Source organism: Pleurodeles waltl, chromosome 3_1 (assembly GCF_031143425.1).
Source record: "Pleurodeles waltl isolate 20211129_DDA chromosome 3_1, aPleWal1.hap1.20221129, whole genome shotgun sequence".
NCBI lineage: Eukaryota > Metazoa > Chordata > Amphibia > Caudata > Salamandridae > Pleurodeles > Pleurodeles waltl.
The window spans coordinates 1,771,587,752-1,771,608,657 of record NC_090440.1 but is presented as its reverse complement, the minus strand read 5'-3'; the positions used below and the strand labels follow the sequence as shown (position 1 = coordinate 1,771,608,657).

Below are 20,906 nucleotides of genomic sequence, written 5' to 3'. Positions count from 1 at the left end.
TGTCGATTAGCCCCAGATTAGTCAGACTGAAGTCTATCACTCAAATGTGGCATGAGAAGGGTTTGAGCTGAGTTTGCACTCTCACAGCTACCTGTCAAGGCAGCCTGCAATAACACCTTCTTGGAAAATAGGAATGGCAGGAACATCTGTACACAAGGGCACCTGTCTCTATTCTTCATTTCACAGAAAGCTGGCTCATTTCAAAGGACCTCAAAGAATGTCCCTACAATTACATCATCTTAGGAAAGCTCACTCCATGCTCCATCTAGTATACCAAGCACACACAGGAGATCTAAAATGGATCTCAGTTCCCATAAAACAAGGCATAATAGATGTGCTTCACACTCCCCTTAATCCATATGTTCAACATGCACTGCACACATTATATATATATATATATACACACAGGGAGTGCAGAATTATTAGGCAAATGAGTATTTTGACCACATCATCCTCTTTATGCATGTTGTCTTACTCCAAGCTGTATAGGCTCGAAAGCCTACTACCAATTAAGCATATTAGGTGATGTGCATCTCTGTAATGAGAAGGGGTGTGGTCTAATGACATCAACACCCTATATCAGGTGTGCATAATTATTAGGCAACTTCCTTTCCTTTGGCAAAATGGGTCAAAAGAAGGACTTGACAGGCTCAGAAAAGTCAAAAATAGTGAGATATCTTGCAGAGGGATGCAGCACTCTTAAAATTGCAAAGCTTCTGAAGCGTGATCATCGAACAATCAAGCGTTTCATTCAAAATAGTCAACAGGGTCGCAAGAAGCGTGTGGAAAAACCAAGGCGCAAAATAACTGCCCATGAACTGAGAAAAGTCAAGCGTGCAGCTGCCACGATGCCACTTGCCACCAGTTTGGCCATATTTCAGAGCTGCAACATCACTGGAGTGCCCAAAAGCACAAGGTGTGCAATACTCAGAGACATGGCCAAGGTAAGAAAGGCTGAAAGACGACCACCACTGAACAAGACACACAAGCTGAAACGTCAAGACTGGGCCAAGAAATATCTCAAGACTGATTTTTCTAAGGTTTTATGGACTGATGAAATGAGAGTGAGTCTTGATGGGCCAGATGGATGGGCCCGTGGCTGGATTGGTAAAGAGCAGAGAGCTCCAGTCTGACTCAGACGCCAGCAAGGTGGAGGTGGAGTACTGGTTTGGGCTGGTATCATCAAAGATGAGCTTGTGGGGCCTTTTCGGGTTGAGGATGGAGTCAAGCTCAACTCCCAGTCCTACTGCCAGTTCCTGGAAGACACCTTCTTCAAGCAGTGGTACAGGAAGAAGTCTGCATCCTTCAAGTAAAACATGATTTTCATGCAGGACAATGCTCCATCACACGCGTCCAAGTACTCCACAGCGTGGCTGGCAAGAAAGGGTATAAAAGAAGGAAATCTAATGACATGGCCTCCTTGTTCACCTGATCTGAACCCCATTGAGAACCTGTGGTCCATCATCAAATGTGAGATTTACAAGGAGGGAAAACAGTACACCTCTCTGAACAGTGTCTGGGAGGCTGTGGTTGCTGCTGCACGCAATGTTGATGGTGAACAGATCAAAACACTGACAGAATCCATGGATGGCAGGCTTTTGAGTGTCCTTGCAAAGAAAGGTGGCTATATTGGTCACTGATTTGTTTTTGTTTTGTTTTCGAATGTCAGAAATGTATATTTGTGAATGTTGAGATGTTATATTGGTTTCACTGGTAATCATAAATAATTGAAATGGGTATATATTTGTTTTTTGTTAAGTTGCCTAATAATTATGCACAGTAATAGTCACCTGCACACACAGATATCCCCCTAACATAGCTAAAACTAAAAACAAACTAAAAACTACTTCCAAAAATATTCAGCTTTGATATTAATGAGTTTTTTGGGTTCATTGAGAACATGGTTGTTGTTCAATAATAAAATTAATCCTCAAAAATACAACTTGCCTAATAATTCTGCACTCCCTGTATATGTTTGTGTATATATATTTATATATATGCCACATGCACCCTACCAAGTGCCCGTTAATCTAACTGTCCACCTGGCGTTATATTAAAAGGCAGACACTATAGGTTACAGCATATACTTCAAATTTAATAGAGCTGACAGTGAGGGAGATGCTTTGAGGGAGGATCCCATTACTGCAGATGTCCAAACACCAGAAATTCCAAAAACTGGGAGTTTTCACCTATCACTGGTTAGAATCCATTTTGCTAATACACGTCTAATAACTGCTTATCATGTTGTGCTCATACCACAATTATGGAATATCTACGTGTTGTGAGCCACAGGTGTCGCTATTAATCATACTGGTACTTAACTAGTACTTCACTTGCACAGCCTTCGGGAGGACGGGAGGCTACTTTTTTTTCTTTCAAGCAGCAGGACAATATAGCACCCGATTTGAACATTTAAGCTCGGCTATTACTGTTATCCTTTCAGCAAATAATTCCTACAATAATCCAACATGCACAACTGGATTCCTCAAGCCCCATTTTGGTGAGACAAACATTAATAGACCAAATTGACCATAAGGAAAATAAAACTCCTATGACAGCCATTTGTCTAGATGGAGAGAAAAACGTTCACAAGAGCATTTGGCCTTTTTCCAGGGGAAAAGTCGTGTGATTCCTACACTGATTTGTATTGTATTGCTAAAGCACATACATTAAAAAAAAGGGTTTGAGTGAGTTACTCGGCAGTAGCCTATCCTTTTTTAATTATACTTAGTAACTTGTATTAGTTATCAGCAATAATAGTCAGCCACACAGAATTCTCCAGTATGGAAATTATTATAAATACTTGATTTATGCTGACAACATTCCTTCAGACTCAAATATTTTCAGAAATACATTAAGTATTATGTAAAATCAGCAAAGCATTAGGGTAATATTCTTAACTGTGAAGGGTTTTACAACCTCCCATTCATTCTGCAATGGGTCTCTAATCGCCGAATACTCAGATCAAATTATTGGTTAAAAAAAATAAAAAGGGGGGGGGGGGGTAATATTGGTAATATAAAGACTGTTGTAGTAACCCAACTTCTCTCTCAGTGAATATCTTCTGCTTGGAATGTGGCTTTAATGCAAACTTAATATTTGCAAAAATATGTATACTTCCAAAAGTGCATCTCTGGTGTCCACAAATCTGCCTTTAAAAATTTCAAAAAAGGACTTGAAAAAACAAAAGACATTCAACATATAGGTGGCTGTCCATGGGGTTACAAGAAAAGAAACAAATTAACCTTCTGCCACTGGAAAAACCCATAGACCTGACCCTGAGAAGGCCAAAGCGTACAGTGGTGGTTAGCCACCAGCAGCATATTTAGTGCAGGGCCACTCTTTGCTGCACACTTCTGAAGGCTGTGCGCAGGGGGGTTGGTCACACCCTGGGCATTGGGTGCAGGGCCTGGCCTGTGGCCAAACCCTGAGGCTTCGCATAGGGGCCGAAGGCTGTGCGCACTAGGGTTTGGCCACTCTCTGGGAGCTGGGGCACAGATTGCCCAAGGGGGGGGGGGGGGGGGGCGTGGAGGGGTTGTACATATGCTCAACTTACAAAGTGTTGAGTGATCAAACAAAACACAAATTTGCTGAAAAAAAACACAAAGTGCAAAGTTACATAGTCAGGTATGGTAATTGAGATCTTAGCTCACGTTAAAAAAACACCCTGAAATTCATTGAAAAAGCTAAGGTTAACATGTTTTTATAGTTGTTGAAATGAGATAAAGACTAATGTTTAAAACAGAAAATACCCTGAAACGCATCACTTATATTTCAGTGCACTAACTATAAGTTGCACACGTCATCCACTGCTTATTACCTCACATACTACATCACTTAGAAGATGCTAAATTACATTAATGATGACATCATTGATGACATCTCAAATGACAACCATCCATATGTTAAAAATCACTGGATGTCATTTTTGAAGTTTCCCTAAGCTGACAGCTTTCTAAATTGTAAGCATTAAACCAGCGTTTTTTGTATTAATATTTAGATCCCTGGGGCCCTAATGAATCACCACTAGAGGCCAGGGACCACCCCTTAAGCAAAGTTTACAATTTGAACATCAAAAATAGCACAATAAATATAGAATCAACTGTACGTAAGATAGACAAATTATGTAACATTTTATTTCATTCACAAACATAAAATATGCAGAAATCGAAACGTTAAAAGGAATGTTAGAGCTTTTCAAAAAAAATTCTAAAAAACAAAGTGGCACAGTAGGTTCTAGCATAAGACTTTGTTCATGCCCTCCACTGTCGTTGCCCAACAGTGCCTCAATTGAGGCCACCAATAGTCCAAAACGGAATTCCAATTGCTTTACTTGTGCATCTCCAACAAACCACATAAGGATACCGACTTAATTTATGACCTTCAATTTCAAATTCCTTCATATTAACACAGTGTTAACAGTTTCAATGTTGTTTTATTAATCATTTTCTCCAATGTTTATACTTGTCGGAAAAGCTCTCCTAGTCACACTGCACACAGGTAGTCTGGAAGTGGCAGGGGATGAATATTATTGCTTTTCTTGACCAAACCCAAGTACATGTTAATGCTGCCTAATCAATTACTCAAAAATCCATTTTTGAAAATGTAGAAGTTTATTTTTAAAAATTCCTTGAAGTTTGCTGCATCAATAATGACAATCACAGAGATTAAAGATGGTATGACAGAATTACTGACTGCCACAATGCATTAGATATATGACATAACTATCTTTTTGGGGAAAAAAATAAATAAATGTGAATGGATATAACCATCATGAATATAAATCTGTTTAAAACCAAACGTTCTGAAACTTTCTACAAACTGAAGATGCTTAAACAGAAATGGTCTTTAATTTGTTTGGAAGATGAACACTGAACAACACACATGGGCACCATTCAAAAATCCAAACAGTTAAAAGAGAAAAGTCAATAGAAAAAATGTAGATCAAGGCATCGTAATATGTAAAATTTTGTCCATGGTTTAAACACACTGCCTATGAGCAGCTATTGTTAGAATGTTCTGATAGAAACGTCAGTCTAATAACTTTGAATGCTCAATCCGAGTAATGATCCAGTCGGGTTCAGCCCCTTTTGTGAATTCTCTTCGAAATCTGAAAGACAAATAGTAATATGTAAAATGAATATCTTGTAAAAAGACACACCATCATCCTACAGCTTTTAGATGGTAAGAGTGTAATTCTACACAAACCTGCATTCTTGTTGCATGATTAAATATTTCACCTCTATAGATACTTGAACAAATATTAGAAAGGTATAGATATGTGTGCAATAGTAGGAAGGGAGAGCATGTTATCACAAAGAACCTTTATGCAGCTTTACTAGAATGTGAACACAAATAGTGGTTAAGAAAATGTAAATGACAACCAACAAAATCCACTAAAATGTCTAATCCTTTCTTAAAGATTCCTACATAACAAATATCCTTTCTTTTGAACGTGGGTACATCTTTTTTATACTTCTATTCGCCCACTTCACCAAATGCAAGAAAAAGAATATGAACCACTGTAATCAGTGGAGAGAAAGTGCAATAATCCAAGAGAAAGCACTAAAGGCAACTTGCATAGTATGTACAGAAATGGCCAAATGGCGAATTCTGCATTTGATACAGGATACTGTGCTTCATTGCAGACAATTTACAGAGCATGATCATACTCCATGCACTTTGAGCATTACAGGAAGATGTGCAATGGCCAGCCCCGCTATGTACTATCGCCTGTACAAAGTAATGTGCTGTCATCAGTGACATATGCTATTGATGGCTACTTATGAGGTCTCTGTGATGTATCTATGATGTACTCTGTAGTGCACTGCGGGGGCTTGGGGAGTGAGGAGTAACAGTGGTAATGCCCACCATAACTGAAAATGTCAGATAAATGTTCTTGTTTTTAGTTTTTGACATTAACTGCTACACTATTTCTCAAAACAACAAAAGATTTTTCAATGTATTTATTTATTTGTGGGGGTTTCTATAGCACTGAATTGTGTTCAGCTATGACACTTCAGTGCACTCAGTGGAATACAAGTCACAGAACCATAGCTACAGGAGGACGGGTTGTTTGAACAGTCCCCCAGAGTTATTAGCATGGGAATCCCCTGGCTGGGGTCCCAAACAAATATTGATGTGCAGCAGGCTATGGCATTCGACCATTTCCCGTTTGTACCACAAGGATAACTCTCAACATAACGAGAAGCAAGTCTTTTGCATCAGGCTGTGTTTACTAAAAGGGGTACATAGCATGCTGCAAGGCATTGAGCATACCACTCACATAACCCTAAATAACCAACGACCTTTGGCTACAAAACTGTTCAGTGCTTTAGCCGCATACACTATGTGTCCCACTTAAATTAAACAAATCGTCTGTGGGGTCTAGTGCTGCAAATCTTAATTGTGGCATTTTCTCAAAAAGAGATACACCATTAAGAAGATAGTATGTGGTTCAGAGTCACCTCTGACTGTAAATCAATTGAGGGGACAGGCGGTTCTCTCAGTACGTGGCTGTGAGGCCTCTCCTGAACTATTCGCTCTACAACCTGACAACTAAAGGAGTTCCTTTAGCCACTTGACTTTCCAAAGGCAGCACTGGAGAGCAGTTCAAGCATATTCAAGGCTATATGGTTTCCAATGCAGGTCCAAAATGGCACAAGTCATTACACTAAAGCACAATATTCAATCGCAGCTAAAGCCTTGGAAAGGACCCAATGTTATATACAAGTATGAAAGTATGAGGGAAAAACAAACACCTGAAGATCCTAACACTTATGGGGCTGAGATAGGACATCACAAACAAATGAGGTATGACATCACACACCAATAAGGGAAAGGCGTTATATAGACCAGAACACAAGACCTTATGGGCACTGTTAATCTTAGTGACATTCAGTTGACTGAGAGATCTCTTTAGTCCTTCCAATCAACAGAGCAGACAGATTTCTACAATGCATCAAGTTGATGATAAAAGCTAAACAAGTTTCTCAATGGCCTTTGGTAGAAAACTGGGCACTGAATTGATTTGAGCATGGTAGCTGAGATTTCAGTATTGCAAGTCAGAAAACCCAAGTAATCCAAAATCGCACAAACCAATTTAAAGAGATAACTTACCTTGTGTCCAATGTAATGTTATAGTGTGGCAAAGGGCTACTATAATATATGTTGATGTCCACCCAGCTGACCTATTGGAGCTCCAATAGTTAGTTTCCACAAGAGAACACAGTTCTGGGGAAACACGTTGTGGTCCGAACCATCCTCAAGTCACAGTTCAACAAAAGAGAGGGTATTTTTGCTGGAACTAGGCTAACACCCTTGGGTACCAACCCTTTAAGGACGTTTTGAGTACCTCAAACCTGGCTAGTCGCGATCAAGGCTAGTACACACGCTGCACCCTCAGGCTCCTCAGCTGGAACCGCGTGGGCCAGAAAGATAATTAAAACAGCTGCAGTATCTGTGTGATGAGTGTCTGACAAACTACCATAAGCCAAAAGGTACAAAAGCAAAAGATCCATGTCTGGAAAGGATAGATATAGGTTGCCACAAAGCTCGGGTTGGCCTGAGATGGATGAGGCCCACCGTTTTTTTGTACTCCTGGAACACTGTCTGCAGGAGATCAACCATCACACACATGGCCAGTTGTGACCAGCTGAGTTGCCAGTTCATCGTGGTTCCTGGGTTCCTCGCTCCCATAAGACGGCCTTCTTGCAGGTTAGTCAGCTGGGCTTTACTTTTTGTCCTCTTTGCCTAACAGCGTATCCTCATCTGCTGAATGATAGGCTTGTTCCTGTTTTGAATGAAACAGCAACAAACAGACCTGCTTGTGTGGTGGTGCACAGCCTCCTTTCCACATAAACAAGGAGAAACAGCTCAAATAATTGTAACACTTATAGCTAGTTTAACATTTACACCATTGATGCCCTCTCTTCCCCCAGCTTTTTGCCCTGGCCATGGAGCCGCTGTTAATCTAGTTGAGGAAGAGACATTTACAAAAGGCAGCTCCGTTCCTGACTAAGCAAGTGTTACTTTTGCTGTACACAGAACACATTATGCTTTTTGTGAAAACCCAGAGACTAATCTTACAGCTATTATTAGGGCGATAACAAGATCTGGAGGGCTATAGGGAATACAAATTGATGGGGAAAATCTGAAAGGTTCCCATTTACAGATATGCTGAACAGGCTAATGCTAGTGTCAGGATCTGTTAGATGCTTGGGAACATTCCCTAAACAGGCATGAACAATTGGTGATCCGAGATAACTATGGCCTGGCTCAGGAAAAAAAATAAACGGGCAGGTCGAGCGATGGATCATGCTGCCACTATCACTGGTAGGCACCATACGTCGAAACTGAAAGAGATCAGACTGATGAAGGCAAACCAAGAACTAGTGTTGCAGTGAAAATGCTCACCCAGTTTACTTGCTACAATCGGTCCGTTGCACAAACTGATGTGACGTATTAATAACACACACTCCACCTGACACTTGAAATGGGGGAATTTCTCAGCCTGGAGATGCCGGATCTTATGCAAATGGGCCAACTTATTGAGCAATTTCGAGAGAACAAAGATATAACTGCCTTGAAAACGACGTGTGGGGTCAGTGAAATAGCTCTCTTCACTGACAAGCCTGCAGAGCCTCTCACACTCACCCATATGATCCAGGCCCCGGAGTGGAGAGGTTGTGTAGACAACTTACCAACTGCTCAACTGTAGTCACGAATAAAGGTCTAAAGAATTGGGAAAAGGAGCTGGGAGTAACATTAACCAATGAGGTTTGGAGGAACTGTTGTTCTCATACTAAAAATTAATCTATAGATTACAGGCATAAATTACTCCATTTTACATTTCTGAACAGACTATATTGGTCCCCTGGACTTCTGCACGTAACTGACAATCACTGCCTCTGCACTGTGAAAGATGTAGATCTTTTCCACCTAGCACAGTACTGGATCGCCCTCCCGCTCGGGTTTACAGGACAGACATAGCAGAGAACATCGGTGATAGCGGACATGTACGTGGAAAGAGCATCTCTGCAATGACTACTGGGCTATGTCAAACCCCTACCCAAAGCGGGCGATGACTGGAGGTGTGGACACTGTTGGCACAGCGCAGAGCACTGCGCACATGAATGAAAGGTCTACCCCCAAGGGTGGGACAGGCGAAAAGATGCAGCATTCAATGGGGAAAGGGCTGAGGTGTATGCTTGCCTGTAAGTGCAACAGATGCAGCCGAAAGTCATCGGGGATCTCTCAGATAGTATTTAGATAGTTCTGTTTTTGCGGATGGCAAAACATAAGGTGGGACAACACACAGACCAACATGAGGCTGATGCAAATTACCAGATAATGTGATGGAAAGAAGTGGCTTTACATAGGTTTATACATAACCACAACGCTTGATAAAGCCTGTGCCACTTAATCAGAGAACTAGTATTTATGATACGACTGAACCGGCGCCCTTAATGCAGTATTGTATTGGTAACATGTGAATAACCGGTCTATGAACTTCCGGTAACGTAAATCCCGGTACCCACACTATATGATTGACTCAGACCTGTACTTAGTTATTTTATTTTTGCTTTCCTGAAGAATCATACAAATAAATAAATAAAAAATGTTAGCGATACACAAGGAGGCAGGGCCAGCGCAGCTGAGTGGCAATGGACCAGGCACAGTGCTCAAACATCAAGGAGCAGGCATAGATGTGGACAGAAACAAAGTCAACCCTCAAGCAACAAGGTGCACAAAACAAACATTAGCAAGCCAATACATCTTGCTTTGGGACTTATTGGCTTTGCCAATAGTTTTAGCCACGCAGCACACCAACGCTGCACCACATGGCTAAAGAACTAAAAAGGTTTCTGACGCGGCTAGCCACGCCCCTGCAGTATGAGAAGATTGTTTTTTTTCCTTTTTGTTACTGATTCGGTTTTGGATTGGTTACTAAAAAGAAACGACAGTGTGTGAAAGCATTTTTTTTTTTTTTTTTTAAGCAGGTAGAGGAAGCAACACTGGTGGATGGGTAGCAATGCTGGGGAGGGAAACATCACCGGGGGTGGCGAGGCAAAGCAGGCAGTGAGGCGGCGGAAGCAACGGCGGGGCAGGGGTGAGTGGTGGAATCAAAGGGGGAAATCAAATGAGACACCAATGAAGATCTGGCGGGGAGAGTGGACAGGGGAGGGCGTGGGGGACAAGCACACTGGTGGGTTTGTTTCATCCCTCCTTTTTCCCCTCTACAGTTTTTCTGTCCCTCCACCCCCATAGGAAAAATAAGCACCGGTCCCCAAAAGTACCTGCTTGTGTGTCCCACACGCAACCACAGGCTCAGATTAAGCACTGGAACCACCACAGCAGCGCTGTCTCCATGCTCATTCACATTAGGAACACTGATGGGGCAGTATAAGCGTACCCAACTGCTATCTTGGAATTTGGGCAGCAGCCTTGGTAATTTTTCTATAATGTTTGGGAGAAGTCCAATTGACCACGATGACACAGGCATTCCTATCGGTAAATACATGCGCCTTTGACCCCCATTGTTTGCTCAGATCCTAATTATTTACTGTAAGACAAACAACACGAGGAGAGGCCCGCGCTCGCAAGAGAAACTGGAAAGCTATCAGGGGTAAAATGGATAGAGGACAGAGGGTATATGAGGGGGTATGAGAAACAGAGGATGATAGTTGGCAGACCCTGGGTACCAACAAAAACAGAAAACGGGCACAATTGGGGCTTCGGGGTTAAACAGAGGACTCTCGAGCAAGGACTGCGGAGACATACAGGAGAGGTAGCGTACGGGTTAAGGAGGCTGCAACAGTGGTGGATGTGGGCCACGCTAGTGGAGGAAATGGGCGGGGCTTCGATCGAAACGTTTTGAGCACTTATTTTTATCGTTTTTTTCCTATATAATTTTTTATTTAATTTTAACAAAAAACAATTTCTATCACACGACAGACATTTTGCGGATGTGCACCTCAATATATAATTTAGCGAGACAACTACTGCGTGGTAAGTATATTGAACATCATTTAGCAAAAGCAGTTTGTGAGCTCACAAGGATAAAAGAATAATAGCACTTTGTGTCCACTGAAGTAGAGGATCGACAGGTCCTCTATCTACCTCTCTCTCGTGCGTGTGCGTGAGCGCGCGCACACACACAAAAAAACATATTACCCACTGGCTCTAACGTGCAGGGCCTGATTTAGAACTTGGAAGATGGGAATACTCCATTCCGTCCGCCGTATTATGACTGCGGGCGGAACATCCGTCACGTTTGTGACAGAGAATTCCATCCGTCCAGTTCTAAATCAGGCCCATAGTTTCAAACGACCTGCATCCAAGTAGAGCGTTTGACATTAAAGAGCGCTCGCGCCATCTAGTGATACAAGCCTCTCATGTCACATCTACACCTAATAACATTGAAAACGACTGAGTATCCACAAGACGTGACTGCGTATATTTGAAAACAAAAGTACATATCATGTTCTTCAATATTTTGCAATTGCTCCTCTCAAAGGAAACTTCCAGGTCGAAAACTGCAGATTTTAGTGCTTAGAAGTTATGAATGTTTTCTTGTTTTGAGGTCACTTGCAATTTGTTGCCGTCCATCGTTGTGCAGCGAACAACCAAGGACACATCTAGACTTTAAAAACATGTTAATATCCTGAAATACAAACCTTAGTTCTTCGTTAGCGGGTTTGAATAGCTCCAAAGAAAAATACAATATGGAAAGGGTAGAGAAAGCAGTAGAGGAAGCAGAAGGGCTTAAACAGAATACCAGTGGGCAGCATGCATCCGAGCATCTAGTTAATTTATACTTTACAGTAGAATTTGTCTCCCGCGTTCCAAAGTCTCGGAGCATCCCTTACTACCAATTGCTAAACGCTCAAATGATAGAAATGGAAACATAATTCAGACCAAACATCTATGATCGTTATAGTAGTAGATATAACATTAGGAGGTAGTCGCTGTCAAACTCCAATGTTTAACTTCAAATAGAAACATCCGGATAATACTTTGTACGTATTCCCAAAGCATCCAATCAAAACATAGTTGTAGATTTTACTACCAAAAAGTGAAATTTACAACGAGGCTCAGAATAAGATTTTTTTTTTAAATTGACAATGAAATACTGCCCTGTGTAAATTTAGTAATACGGGTTGAAATATCCTGAAACTTGCAAATAATAAAAAAAAACTATATTTGCTGAAATAATATAGGAATATGAAGATATCGGAATTCATTCTGCTCCACGGTGATTTCTGCAGTGCACGTTTGTATTATACGTTCACAAGTGGGGCTCTTTTACGCCCACAATTGTTTTACAATGTTGTGATTTCCTGTTGGCCCATTTGATAAGATCGACTAGTATTGGTTGGGTGATTGCTTTAAAAAAAATAGAACAGTGAGTCATCAAATCCTTTAATTAACCATTCTATTAAATGAAGTTAATTCGAATACAAATTGAAAAAACAACGGATACTGCAATGTCTTTTGACAGTCCCATTCTTTTTGGTTTAAGAATTTCGATTACAGGCAGGCTCTCTCAAAAAAGAGGTCCGTCCTATCACAGCATATGATGATTAATTTCAGATAATCAATCAAATCTCCTAATGTTCCACTGGTATTTAAAACATATGTGAATAGTTATCAGGAGTATTTCAGAAATAAACTAGCGGGAGGGGCAATTTTCAACAGCCAATTTTGTTTTTACTTTCTGTCCCTAAAGTGTAACTTCTACAATTTTAAGTGCAGAAATAATTGACTACTATTCCATTTGAGCTTAATATTATTCAATGTCTAGAATGCGCCCAGTCAAATTCATTTCTAATCTGTGGAGCCAGATGCGTTCTGTCATTCTAAGATTCATGTTGATTTAAAAGAATATCTGATATATATTCACTTTTACAGTTATTGAGCCATTTATGAAGAAATGCAGCTTTGTCCCTCTTTAACTACTTAGCTTATTTTTCTCAAAAAAAGATCCCTCGTCAATCAAGAGCATTGATGACAATCTGTATTTTTTTTTTAAATTAGAAGCACTATGCTAGACAATTCATCCATATACAGAAATACATTCATCTCATAAACGTCATTTGACAGTCATAAAGAGACAAATCATCAAAAATCTAAGTTCTCAGATGAATCTATCCAAATGCTCTGCCAAATCATAACCCAGATTACACACACACACACACACACACACACCCCCCCCAATACACTTAGGGCCTAATTACGGGGGTCTGACCGCCACATAAGGACCGTGGCGGTTGGGCCATGGTCGGACTGCCAACACCGCCAGTTTGTCCTAATCTGCCAGGGCAGTGCTTCATGCTGCGCCGCCCTGGTGATTACGACCCCCCTCTCCACTAGCTTTTACATGGCGGTAGAACCGCCATGTAAAAGCTGGCAGAGACAGGGTGCAGCCATAGTGATAAACACAAAATAGAGCTTACTTCTATCCCATAACAATACGTTGGTCAATAACAAATAACATTACTAACAGAGTGATGTCAACTTTCAGTTTGAATACAGCCTCCAGGAAGACCTCTACTCCATATTTTAAACGCCTGTAACTTTCTACATGCACAAAACATTTGGTCCATATCTGCGGGTGCTTGACCACATGGAGGGCATTTATTATTGATTCTTTTCTGCCAACTATGCAGCTTGGCCAGAGTGTAATAAATATTAAAAATGGTTTTAAAGTGCTGACTGCTCAAATTTGCAGTGAGCAGAACTTACAGACCAACGTCGAGTGACTTCTGTATATCTATACCCTGGGTCCCCAACCTTGACTCCCATCTTTCCACTTGAGATTCGAGATTGTCCATTCCCAGATCATTCAGCATTGTATAGACCTTCCTAATCCTCTTTTTCATAAAATAAGTTCGAGAAGGGGGATTTTTTCACCAGATAACACCCCATTCTCTGGTTTCAATATAAAATCCATACTTTGCAGGTACTTGAAGGGTTTCCCTGCCAAACTGAACTTACTCTGCAGATCGTTAAAGAAGCATAGCTGGCAATGACTGAATACATCACCCATTTTAATCACCCCAGCCTGCTCCCATAATTTACTGACTCCATCCAAATATTGATGGGAGATCGCCACAGCAGGGTATATTTATAATATTGTGTAATCACTCTCTTATTCATAAGCAGTTTCCAGAACTTGAAGGCTGCTCTAACTGACTTAAATTTCACCTTCTGGTAGTAGCCCTGCTCCACATTCCTCTGCCGAGGTCAGTTCATAAGTAGACGGCAACTCTGAACGTAATAGAGTAGGTTTCTCCATGTCACTGATAAGGATCCCCATATACTGCAGTAGTGCTGACCAGTAATATTGCTTTAAGTTCGGGACTGCCCATTCCCCTCTGTTTCTGAAGAGCACTAAATACTTCAGAGCCCGTCGAGCCCTTTAGTACTGTCATATGAAATTAGTAAAAACGGCATCTAACTTTGTGAGCAATAACATTTACAGTTCTAATGGTATGGTTCTAAATAGATATAAAAAATGTGGCAAGATAGTCATTTTAATGGCATTCCATCTCCCTGCTCGGGTGAGATGTAAACCATTGACAGTTTTATTTGTAAGTCTACTCCCAAATAACAAAACCAGAATGTCCTACTAAATTATGGCACAACAATGCCACTGCTTTTTAAAGATTTACTTTCAAACTTGAGACAATAAGGGGCATATTTATACTCCATTTGCGCCAAATTTGCATAATTGTTTTTGATGCAAATTCGGCGCAAAACAAACTCCATATTTATATTTTGCCGTTAGACCTGTCTAACGTCAAAATATTGGAATTTGCACCATTTTTTAGATGTGTGAACCTACCTTGCGTCAGTGAGATGCAAGGTAGGCGTTCCCATCTAAAAACAAAATGGTGCTAACCCCATAGCCCCATACTAAAATGGCGCATGGGTGGGAGAAGGGGCTAAATAATGGTGCAAAGCTTGCTGTTCACCATTATTTAACGCCTGGGTCAGACCAGGCGTTAGGGGACCTGTGGACCCATTCCATGGTTAAATACCATGGAATGGGTCCACAGGTGCCCTCCTCAAGCCCCAGGAACACTGCCACCCACACCAGAGGGACGTTTTTTATTTTTTTTAAATTAAAGTACCATCGGGGGCCCAACTTGGGGCCCCCTGCATGGCACAGGGTGCAATGGCTATGCCCAGGGGACACTGGTCCCCTGTGCTGGCCATTGGGGTAGTGGGCATTACTCCTGTCTTTTCTAAGGCAGGAGTCATGTTGTATGGATGGTTTTGCATCAGAAAATGACGCTAGGCTAATCGGAGGCATTTTTGGTTTTGCCTCTAACCAGCCTAATGTCATTTTGTGGTGCAAAACCCCCTTCTCCCATACAGCCACCCCCACCCAGCTAACCTCATTTTATTTTTTTACGCTAGCCCACCCTTTGCGCCACTCCATAAATATGTCGCCCGACTGGCGCTTAGGAATGGCGCAATCTGGTGCTAAACTTTTTGAAGGAAAATTGCGTTAGGGCAGTTTTGCATCAAAAAGTATAAATATACCCCTAAAAATGTGAGCATTCTAACTAAAGACAGGTGTGGCCATTTAGACTCCAAGAGTAAATGACTGGACCGTGTGAAGTAGGAACAGTCTTGAGGGATATCCAATTTAAGACATTTAACATACAAAGCACATAACAGAGGAAAAGGGGCTAGTCATTATGGACCATTTGGTAAGGTAGAACCACAGCTATCAAATGGCCAGTAATCCAAACCTTACCTCTGGCACACAAGTATTGTGTTCAAAGGTTTTCCAAATGTGCACCAGTAGCTCATAGACTGTACAGCCATCCACAAGAACAAAAGAATGGCCAATGCACTACAGCATGTTTTTCAAAACTGCAGGCCTTTATACTGTAGTTTCTTTACCACTGCTCATCTTACTAAGAGGAAAACAGAACTGTGAAGGGTGGAAGCCTGAATTAATCTCAGATACTGGTAACTACTCTGGCTGTCATTCCAGTCTATCATTACTTTGCTCGCTGTTTCACTTATACAAATCAGCCTTGGCCCTCCTCCAAAAGAACAATCCAACTCAAACTGTCTGGAGTCCTGTCATTCGGTCTTCGATGATCATCGGGTGAAGACAGCCAAACCCCAGTCTTGTCTTCTTAGGCCTCGTCAGTATGGCACAGTGAGCACCCTGGTAGCACTGAGCATTTACCAATGGCTGGGATTAAGTAAAGAATTCCACCAATCACTTTATTCAGTTTTTACAGCACACGCCATATTGGTGTAATCAGTGAGTGTGCTGTTGCTTTCTCTAATGAATCGCTGTTGTGTTTTGTCCAACTTGTCTTCCACACTTTGTGCCTGGCAATCATCTGAGGGCTTGATAAAAACTACACACCAATATTTAATGAAGAAAGCATGCACAGAATACTTGAATTTCTTTGTTTGACAAAACATGAGCATGCCGAAGCAACTCACAATAGACCTACAGCCATGCACTGAGATTTCTTTTTAAACCCTGAAATCGTGCTTCAATTTCAAAACAAAGTACTCCTGGGTAGATTTTTACAAGTGATGCAGTTTTGAAGATTAAGCTGAACATGTAGAGATGCCATTCATAGGGCGCTGGAGGCCTGAGAAAAAAAGCTTTATCCCTAGAAAATGCGGCCCTCCTCAAACAGATTTTCACTAGTCCTAAGATTATTTTATTTATTAGGAGCCTCTAATGCACTACTCCAGTTGCCTGATAGCACTTCGTTTGTGGTTACTGATAACGATTGACAGGTGGCAGGGCTGTTCCTTGCAAAATCTGGTGGCATATGGAGTGGGACAACAGCGCCTGCTATTGAAAAAGTCCCAGCGATGAAAAAACCTTAAAAAAATACAGAGTCCCAAGAGGCTAGGATGAAGATGCCATGCCAGTTTCAGGCTCCTGTTCAGCCATGACTTTAGGAGCCAAACGAGAAGGAATGACTAGAAGAGGACTGGATTATCGAAATGCCAGAGATAACTTGGCGGGCTTTTAAAGTTTTTAATTGATAGTCATCCCCAAGCCAAAGATGTGAAGGTGACCAATTCTACTACGGGTTTTGTTCTAAGGGCTCCACTAGTTCTTATCCACCCCAATGTAAAACTAATAATCCACCTTTGTGTGAACATGTATAGACCATGGGCAAAATCTCTTAGCTACCAGACCATAACGCCTGTTACCTTAGTAGAAATGGGTTGACAGATGAGCAGGTGGAATGTGAGAGGGTTGCTTCAAGGCATCAGGAAGACTTGGAAAGAGGGGTCTTAGTACTTGCCACCACTTGCTACCATCAGTGTGCTGTGTGTTCAGTGTTCAAAAGCATCTTTATTGGATGAAATATTTATGTCCTGATATTTAAAAAAAGATGTGAAGAAGTACAAATGTAGAGATGAAATCAATCAAATTGTCCCCGAACGCTACCATTGATAAAATCCTCGCAGGCATTTTCTACATGCAAAATAAGCATCAGATCACTGCAGGACTGCCAGCAGGTGTGAGATGTAGCTCAGGTGACAGACATCTGGAATGGATATAAGCAAGACAGACGTAGTTCATGTGTTCTTTAAGGGAGTACAAAAAAACATGAACTATTACATTTTATTTAGTGGAGATGGAGGGGAAAAAAAATAATCAAAGTAGCCTGAATATCATGGTGAATAAAAATAGGGTTGACTGATAACTCTACAAGAAAGTCTCCAAAGATCAGGGAGCCTTGTTGAGTACCCGATTATCATCGAAGTCTCGACGTCAAACCGTTACCATAATTAATAAATGTAGAACAGGAATTCCTTTGTGGGAATGGCACAAGGTAACATAAATAAAGGATGAGCAATGAAGTATGGGCAAAACTGTTTAATTATGCTCTAAAACAAGCATGATTGAGCATGACAGGCCATGAACCAGACACGCCCCTAGCTAGCACAAAGCCTGAGGGGAAAAATAACAAAACATTACCTGGAATGTAATAAGGATAAAACAGAGTTTCTGGTCTCATCAGCCACTGCTTTGGAATACCTTTTAAGAAACTGTTCTCTGTTCTCACATTAAAAGGAATCACACACTGCAAAAGGCCTTTTATAAACTTGCTTTGTTAAGGCAGGCCTGCCCTACCCAAGGCTGTTCCAAGGGTAGCGGCATGTGCCTACCTCTCTAGGCTTGCCCTCTGAAGATATGTCCTCAAACATGCCATGTCTGACCCGTGGAAAAAGGTGTAGCATTACCTCTGCCGTGCTAACACTTTTAGGGATTCCTGACCCTTCAGCTACTATGGCTGTTTTGCAAATAAGACATGCTGCCTTTTGTATTCCTGATCTTTGGAGGGAGATCTGTCACTTCCTCTGTAGAGGAAGACAAGCACCCCCTTGCACTCCTCAACCCATGTTCACCTTGCTCTGATGCGGAAAGCCTGACCAAGTGCATTCCATGCTATTAATGCTCTCCGGGGGGAATCCAGCACCATTGTGTGCTATGCCTATCCTGAAGTAAGGCTAAGTCCTGCCCATGCTATGCACATTCACTGGAGTGATACCTCTGAAAGCATTCAACACAGAAATCTTTTAATACTCACTGAAATTCACACATATATCACTTCCAAAATTGGTGTGGCTAAAAGTGGCAGCGGTAGGATGAGCAAAGGGGGGGTAGGAGGAGAGCATGGGTATTATCGGTAAAGAGGTACATTTCTTGTACAAAAGGTGCTCTATGCAGAGATTAACATGTAATGATGAAAGGTAATGCCTCTAGTACTCTGAGGGCCTCGTATCAACAACTGGTTACTGTGAGATTAATACAAAATGAATGGGGAACAGAACTATCCTCTAGTATACTTAGGCCTCGAATGATCTACTCGCGCAATTGCTATGGCGAGTCAGAATTTCAGGTCAAGCTATTTTTCGGGAACCACGGACCGGGGTAGGTTACCGCCTGGCCAGAGCAGCTGTAAAAAACGTCATTTAGCGCTGGACCATTGGTCTGTGTATTCCTAGGATGCTCGTCTTCAAGTTTAGGACGGGCACGAGTTAGGAACTATTGGTTCCATATTCATGTAAGTGATTGTTACTCCCCCCAGCTAATTGCGGGCTTACAGTAACTTGTATACCTTGTTTGGAAATATATGTGGCCCTTATTATTCAGGAGATACACATAGTCACATAAGGTCCTGATGAAGCATCACTGGATCCATTCGGACCACCAGGATGCGAAACATGTTGACCCATGAGAGGGTAGACTTTGGAGAATTCCCAGACTCCTCTCTTTGATACTATAAGAGTGATTGATCTTAATTTCTTTATTCACTCTTCTGATTGTATTTTTAACCTTGGCCCTGACCGTCCATCTGGTCTAATAAAATCCACTGTCCCAGTGGCGGTTTTGAGAGTCAATTTTAAACCACATTCTTTTCTGATCTCCGTTGACACTTCAATTACCTTTGGGGTCACGGCACCACCACATAAAAAGATCTCCGGCAAAGAGCCCCCCCCACCAGGGGTGGTGCCCGTCAGACATTGCAGCGCCGGTCTGACGAGGAGCAGTGCCTATGATGAAGCATGACACCCTATGGGTGTGTGAGGCCTCTTGCTCCTAGAATTTAGGACCCCGGTCACTACTTTCTATTTTACATGGTTGGAACAGTGTATTGCTAATTTTTGATGTTTCCATTTGGAGGATATACACTGGACCACAATTCCTCCTGATCCCTCCCTTATTTTGAGCAAGCTATTTTTAGCACCTATGAACTTAAGCTGGAAAGGACCAGGTGTTCTGTTCATTCAGAAAATGAACGAGCAATAAAGACACATTTAAATCTTTTTTTTATGTTGACATATTTGCTGTCTGTTCAAGGACAGAAGTCAAATGTCATTTTGTCACTTTACTAATTGTTGCTTTTCTTATCCTGGAAAATGGTGTTAACTTTTCTTTCTCCTATTAGAGTTAGAGGTTTTTGTCAAATGAGTTGTCTGACAAATATTGTGAAACAAAAGGCTGTAAGATGTCAGTTTGTTTCCCCTAACACACAACATTTAAACCGAGTGCAGCTGAATAGTACAAGAATTTCAAAATATATCAGGAATTGAGAAATAACTTTAAAAAAAAAAAAAGACTGAAGTGTGATGCAAACAAAGATTTAAATAGCAGAAAAACAAATCAGAACACTTAACTTGGTGATGTGCAAAATAACACATATTTGCAGAAACTTGATTTCCACACATTGTACACCAGGGGTCTCCAACCTTTTTTGCAGTAAGAGTTATGTAAGTTCAATGAAAATCGTCCCAAGCCACTAATATTATTAGTGGTTTAGCACTGACCACATCAGACAAGTTTACAATAGTAGCCTCAATATGAAAGATTACCGGCATAGATCACATCAGGCACAGTTCCCAACAAGAATGTAAAAAAAATGCTTTGTCAGTGTGGAATGCCTCTCCCTGGGAAATGCATAACAACCATAGCTGCAATGTTAGCAATAAGTCTCCCCAAATATCAGGTCTGAAAATGTATACATTTTCATCTCAAAGACACACTTTTCCAGTTTGGTATACATATGAATTCAACTAACCAAAAGCTTCTAATTTATTAAGCTAGGCTGCATACAGGAGAGCTACTTATGGGTACCTGGACAGATACCGGTAGCTCACGAGCCACTCGTTGGAGAACCCTGTTGTACACTATATAGTTTCAGCAGTAAAACCACATGTCAATGTGAACTTCTGTAGCCATTTCCATGTAAACTCTACTGATTGCAAATAAGCGTGCTACCACTGTATGCTTCAGGTGTGTATTTAATAAAAATGATAGTTTTTAAACATGATTTGAGAAACATTCCTGCCCCCACCCTGATTACAATGGTGTTAATGAACTAAGAGGCAAGTCA

At 41.3% G+C, this 20,906-nt stretch overlaps 1 protein-coding gene across 1 annotated transcript in view; it reads right to left on the bottom strand.

The window, feature by feature from the left end:
• Positions 1-4,109: 4,109 nt before the first annotated feature.
• The window catches only part of MAIP1 (matrix AAA peptidase interacting protein 1), a 38,245-nt gene continuing 21,448 nt past the window's right edge, over positions 4,110-20,906 (bottom strand). Inside the window, exon 5 of the mRNA XM_069225770.1 lies at positions 4,110-5,110. Within this exon, the coding sequence (XP_069081871.1) occupies positions 5,032-5,110 (79 nt within the window). The 3' untranslated portion in view covers positions 4,110-5,031. The remainder of the gene's footprint in view (positions 5,111-20,906) is intronic.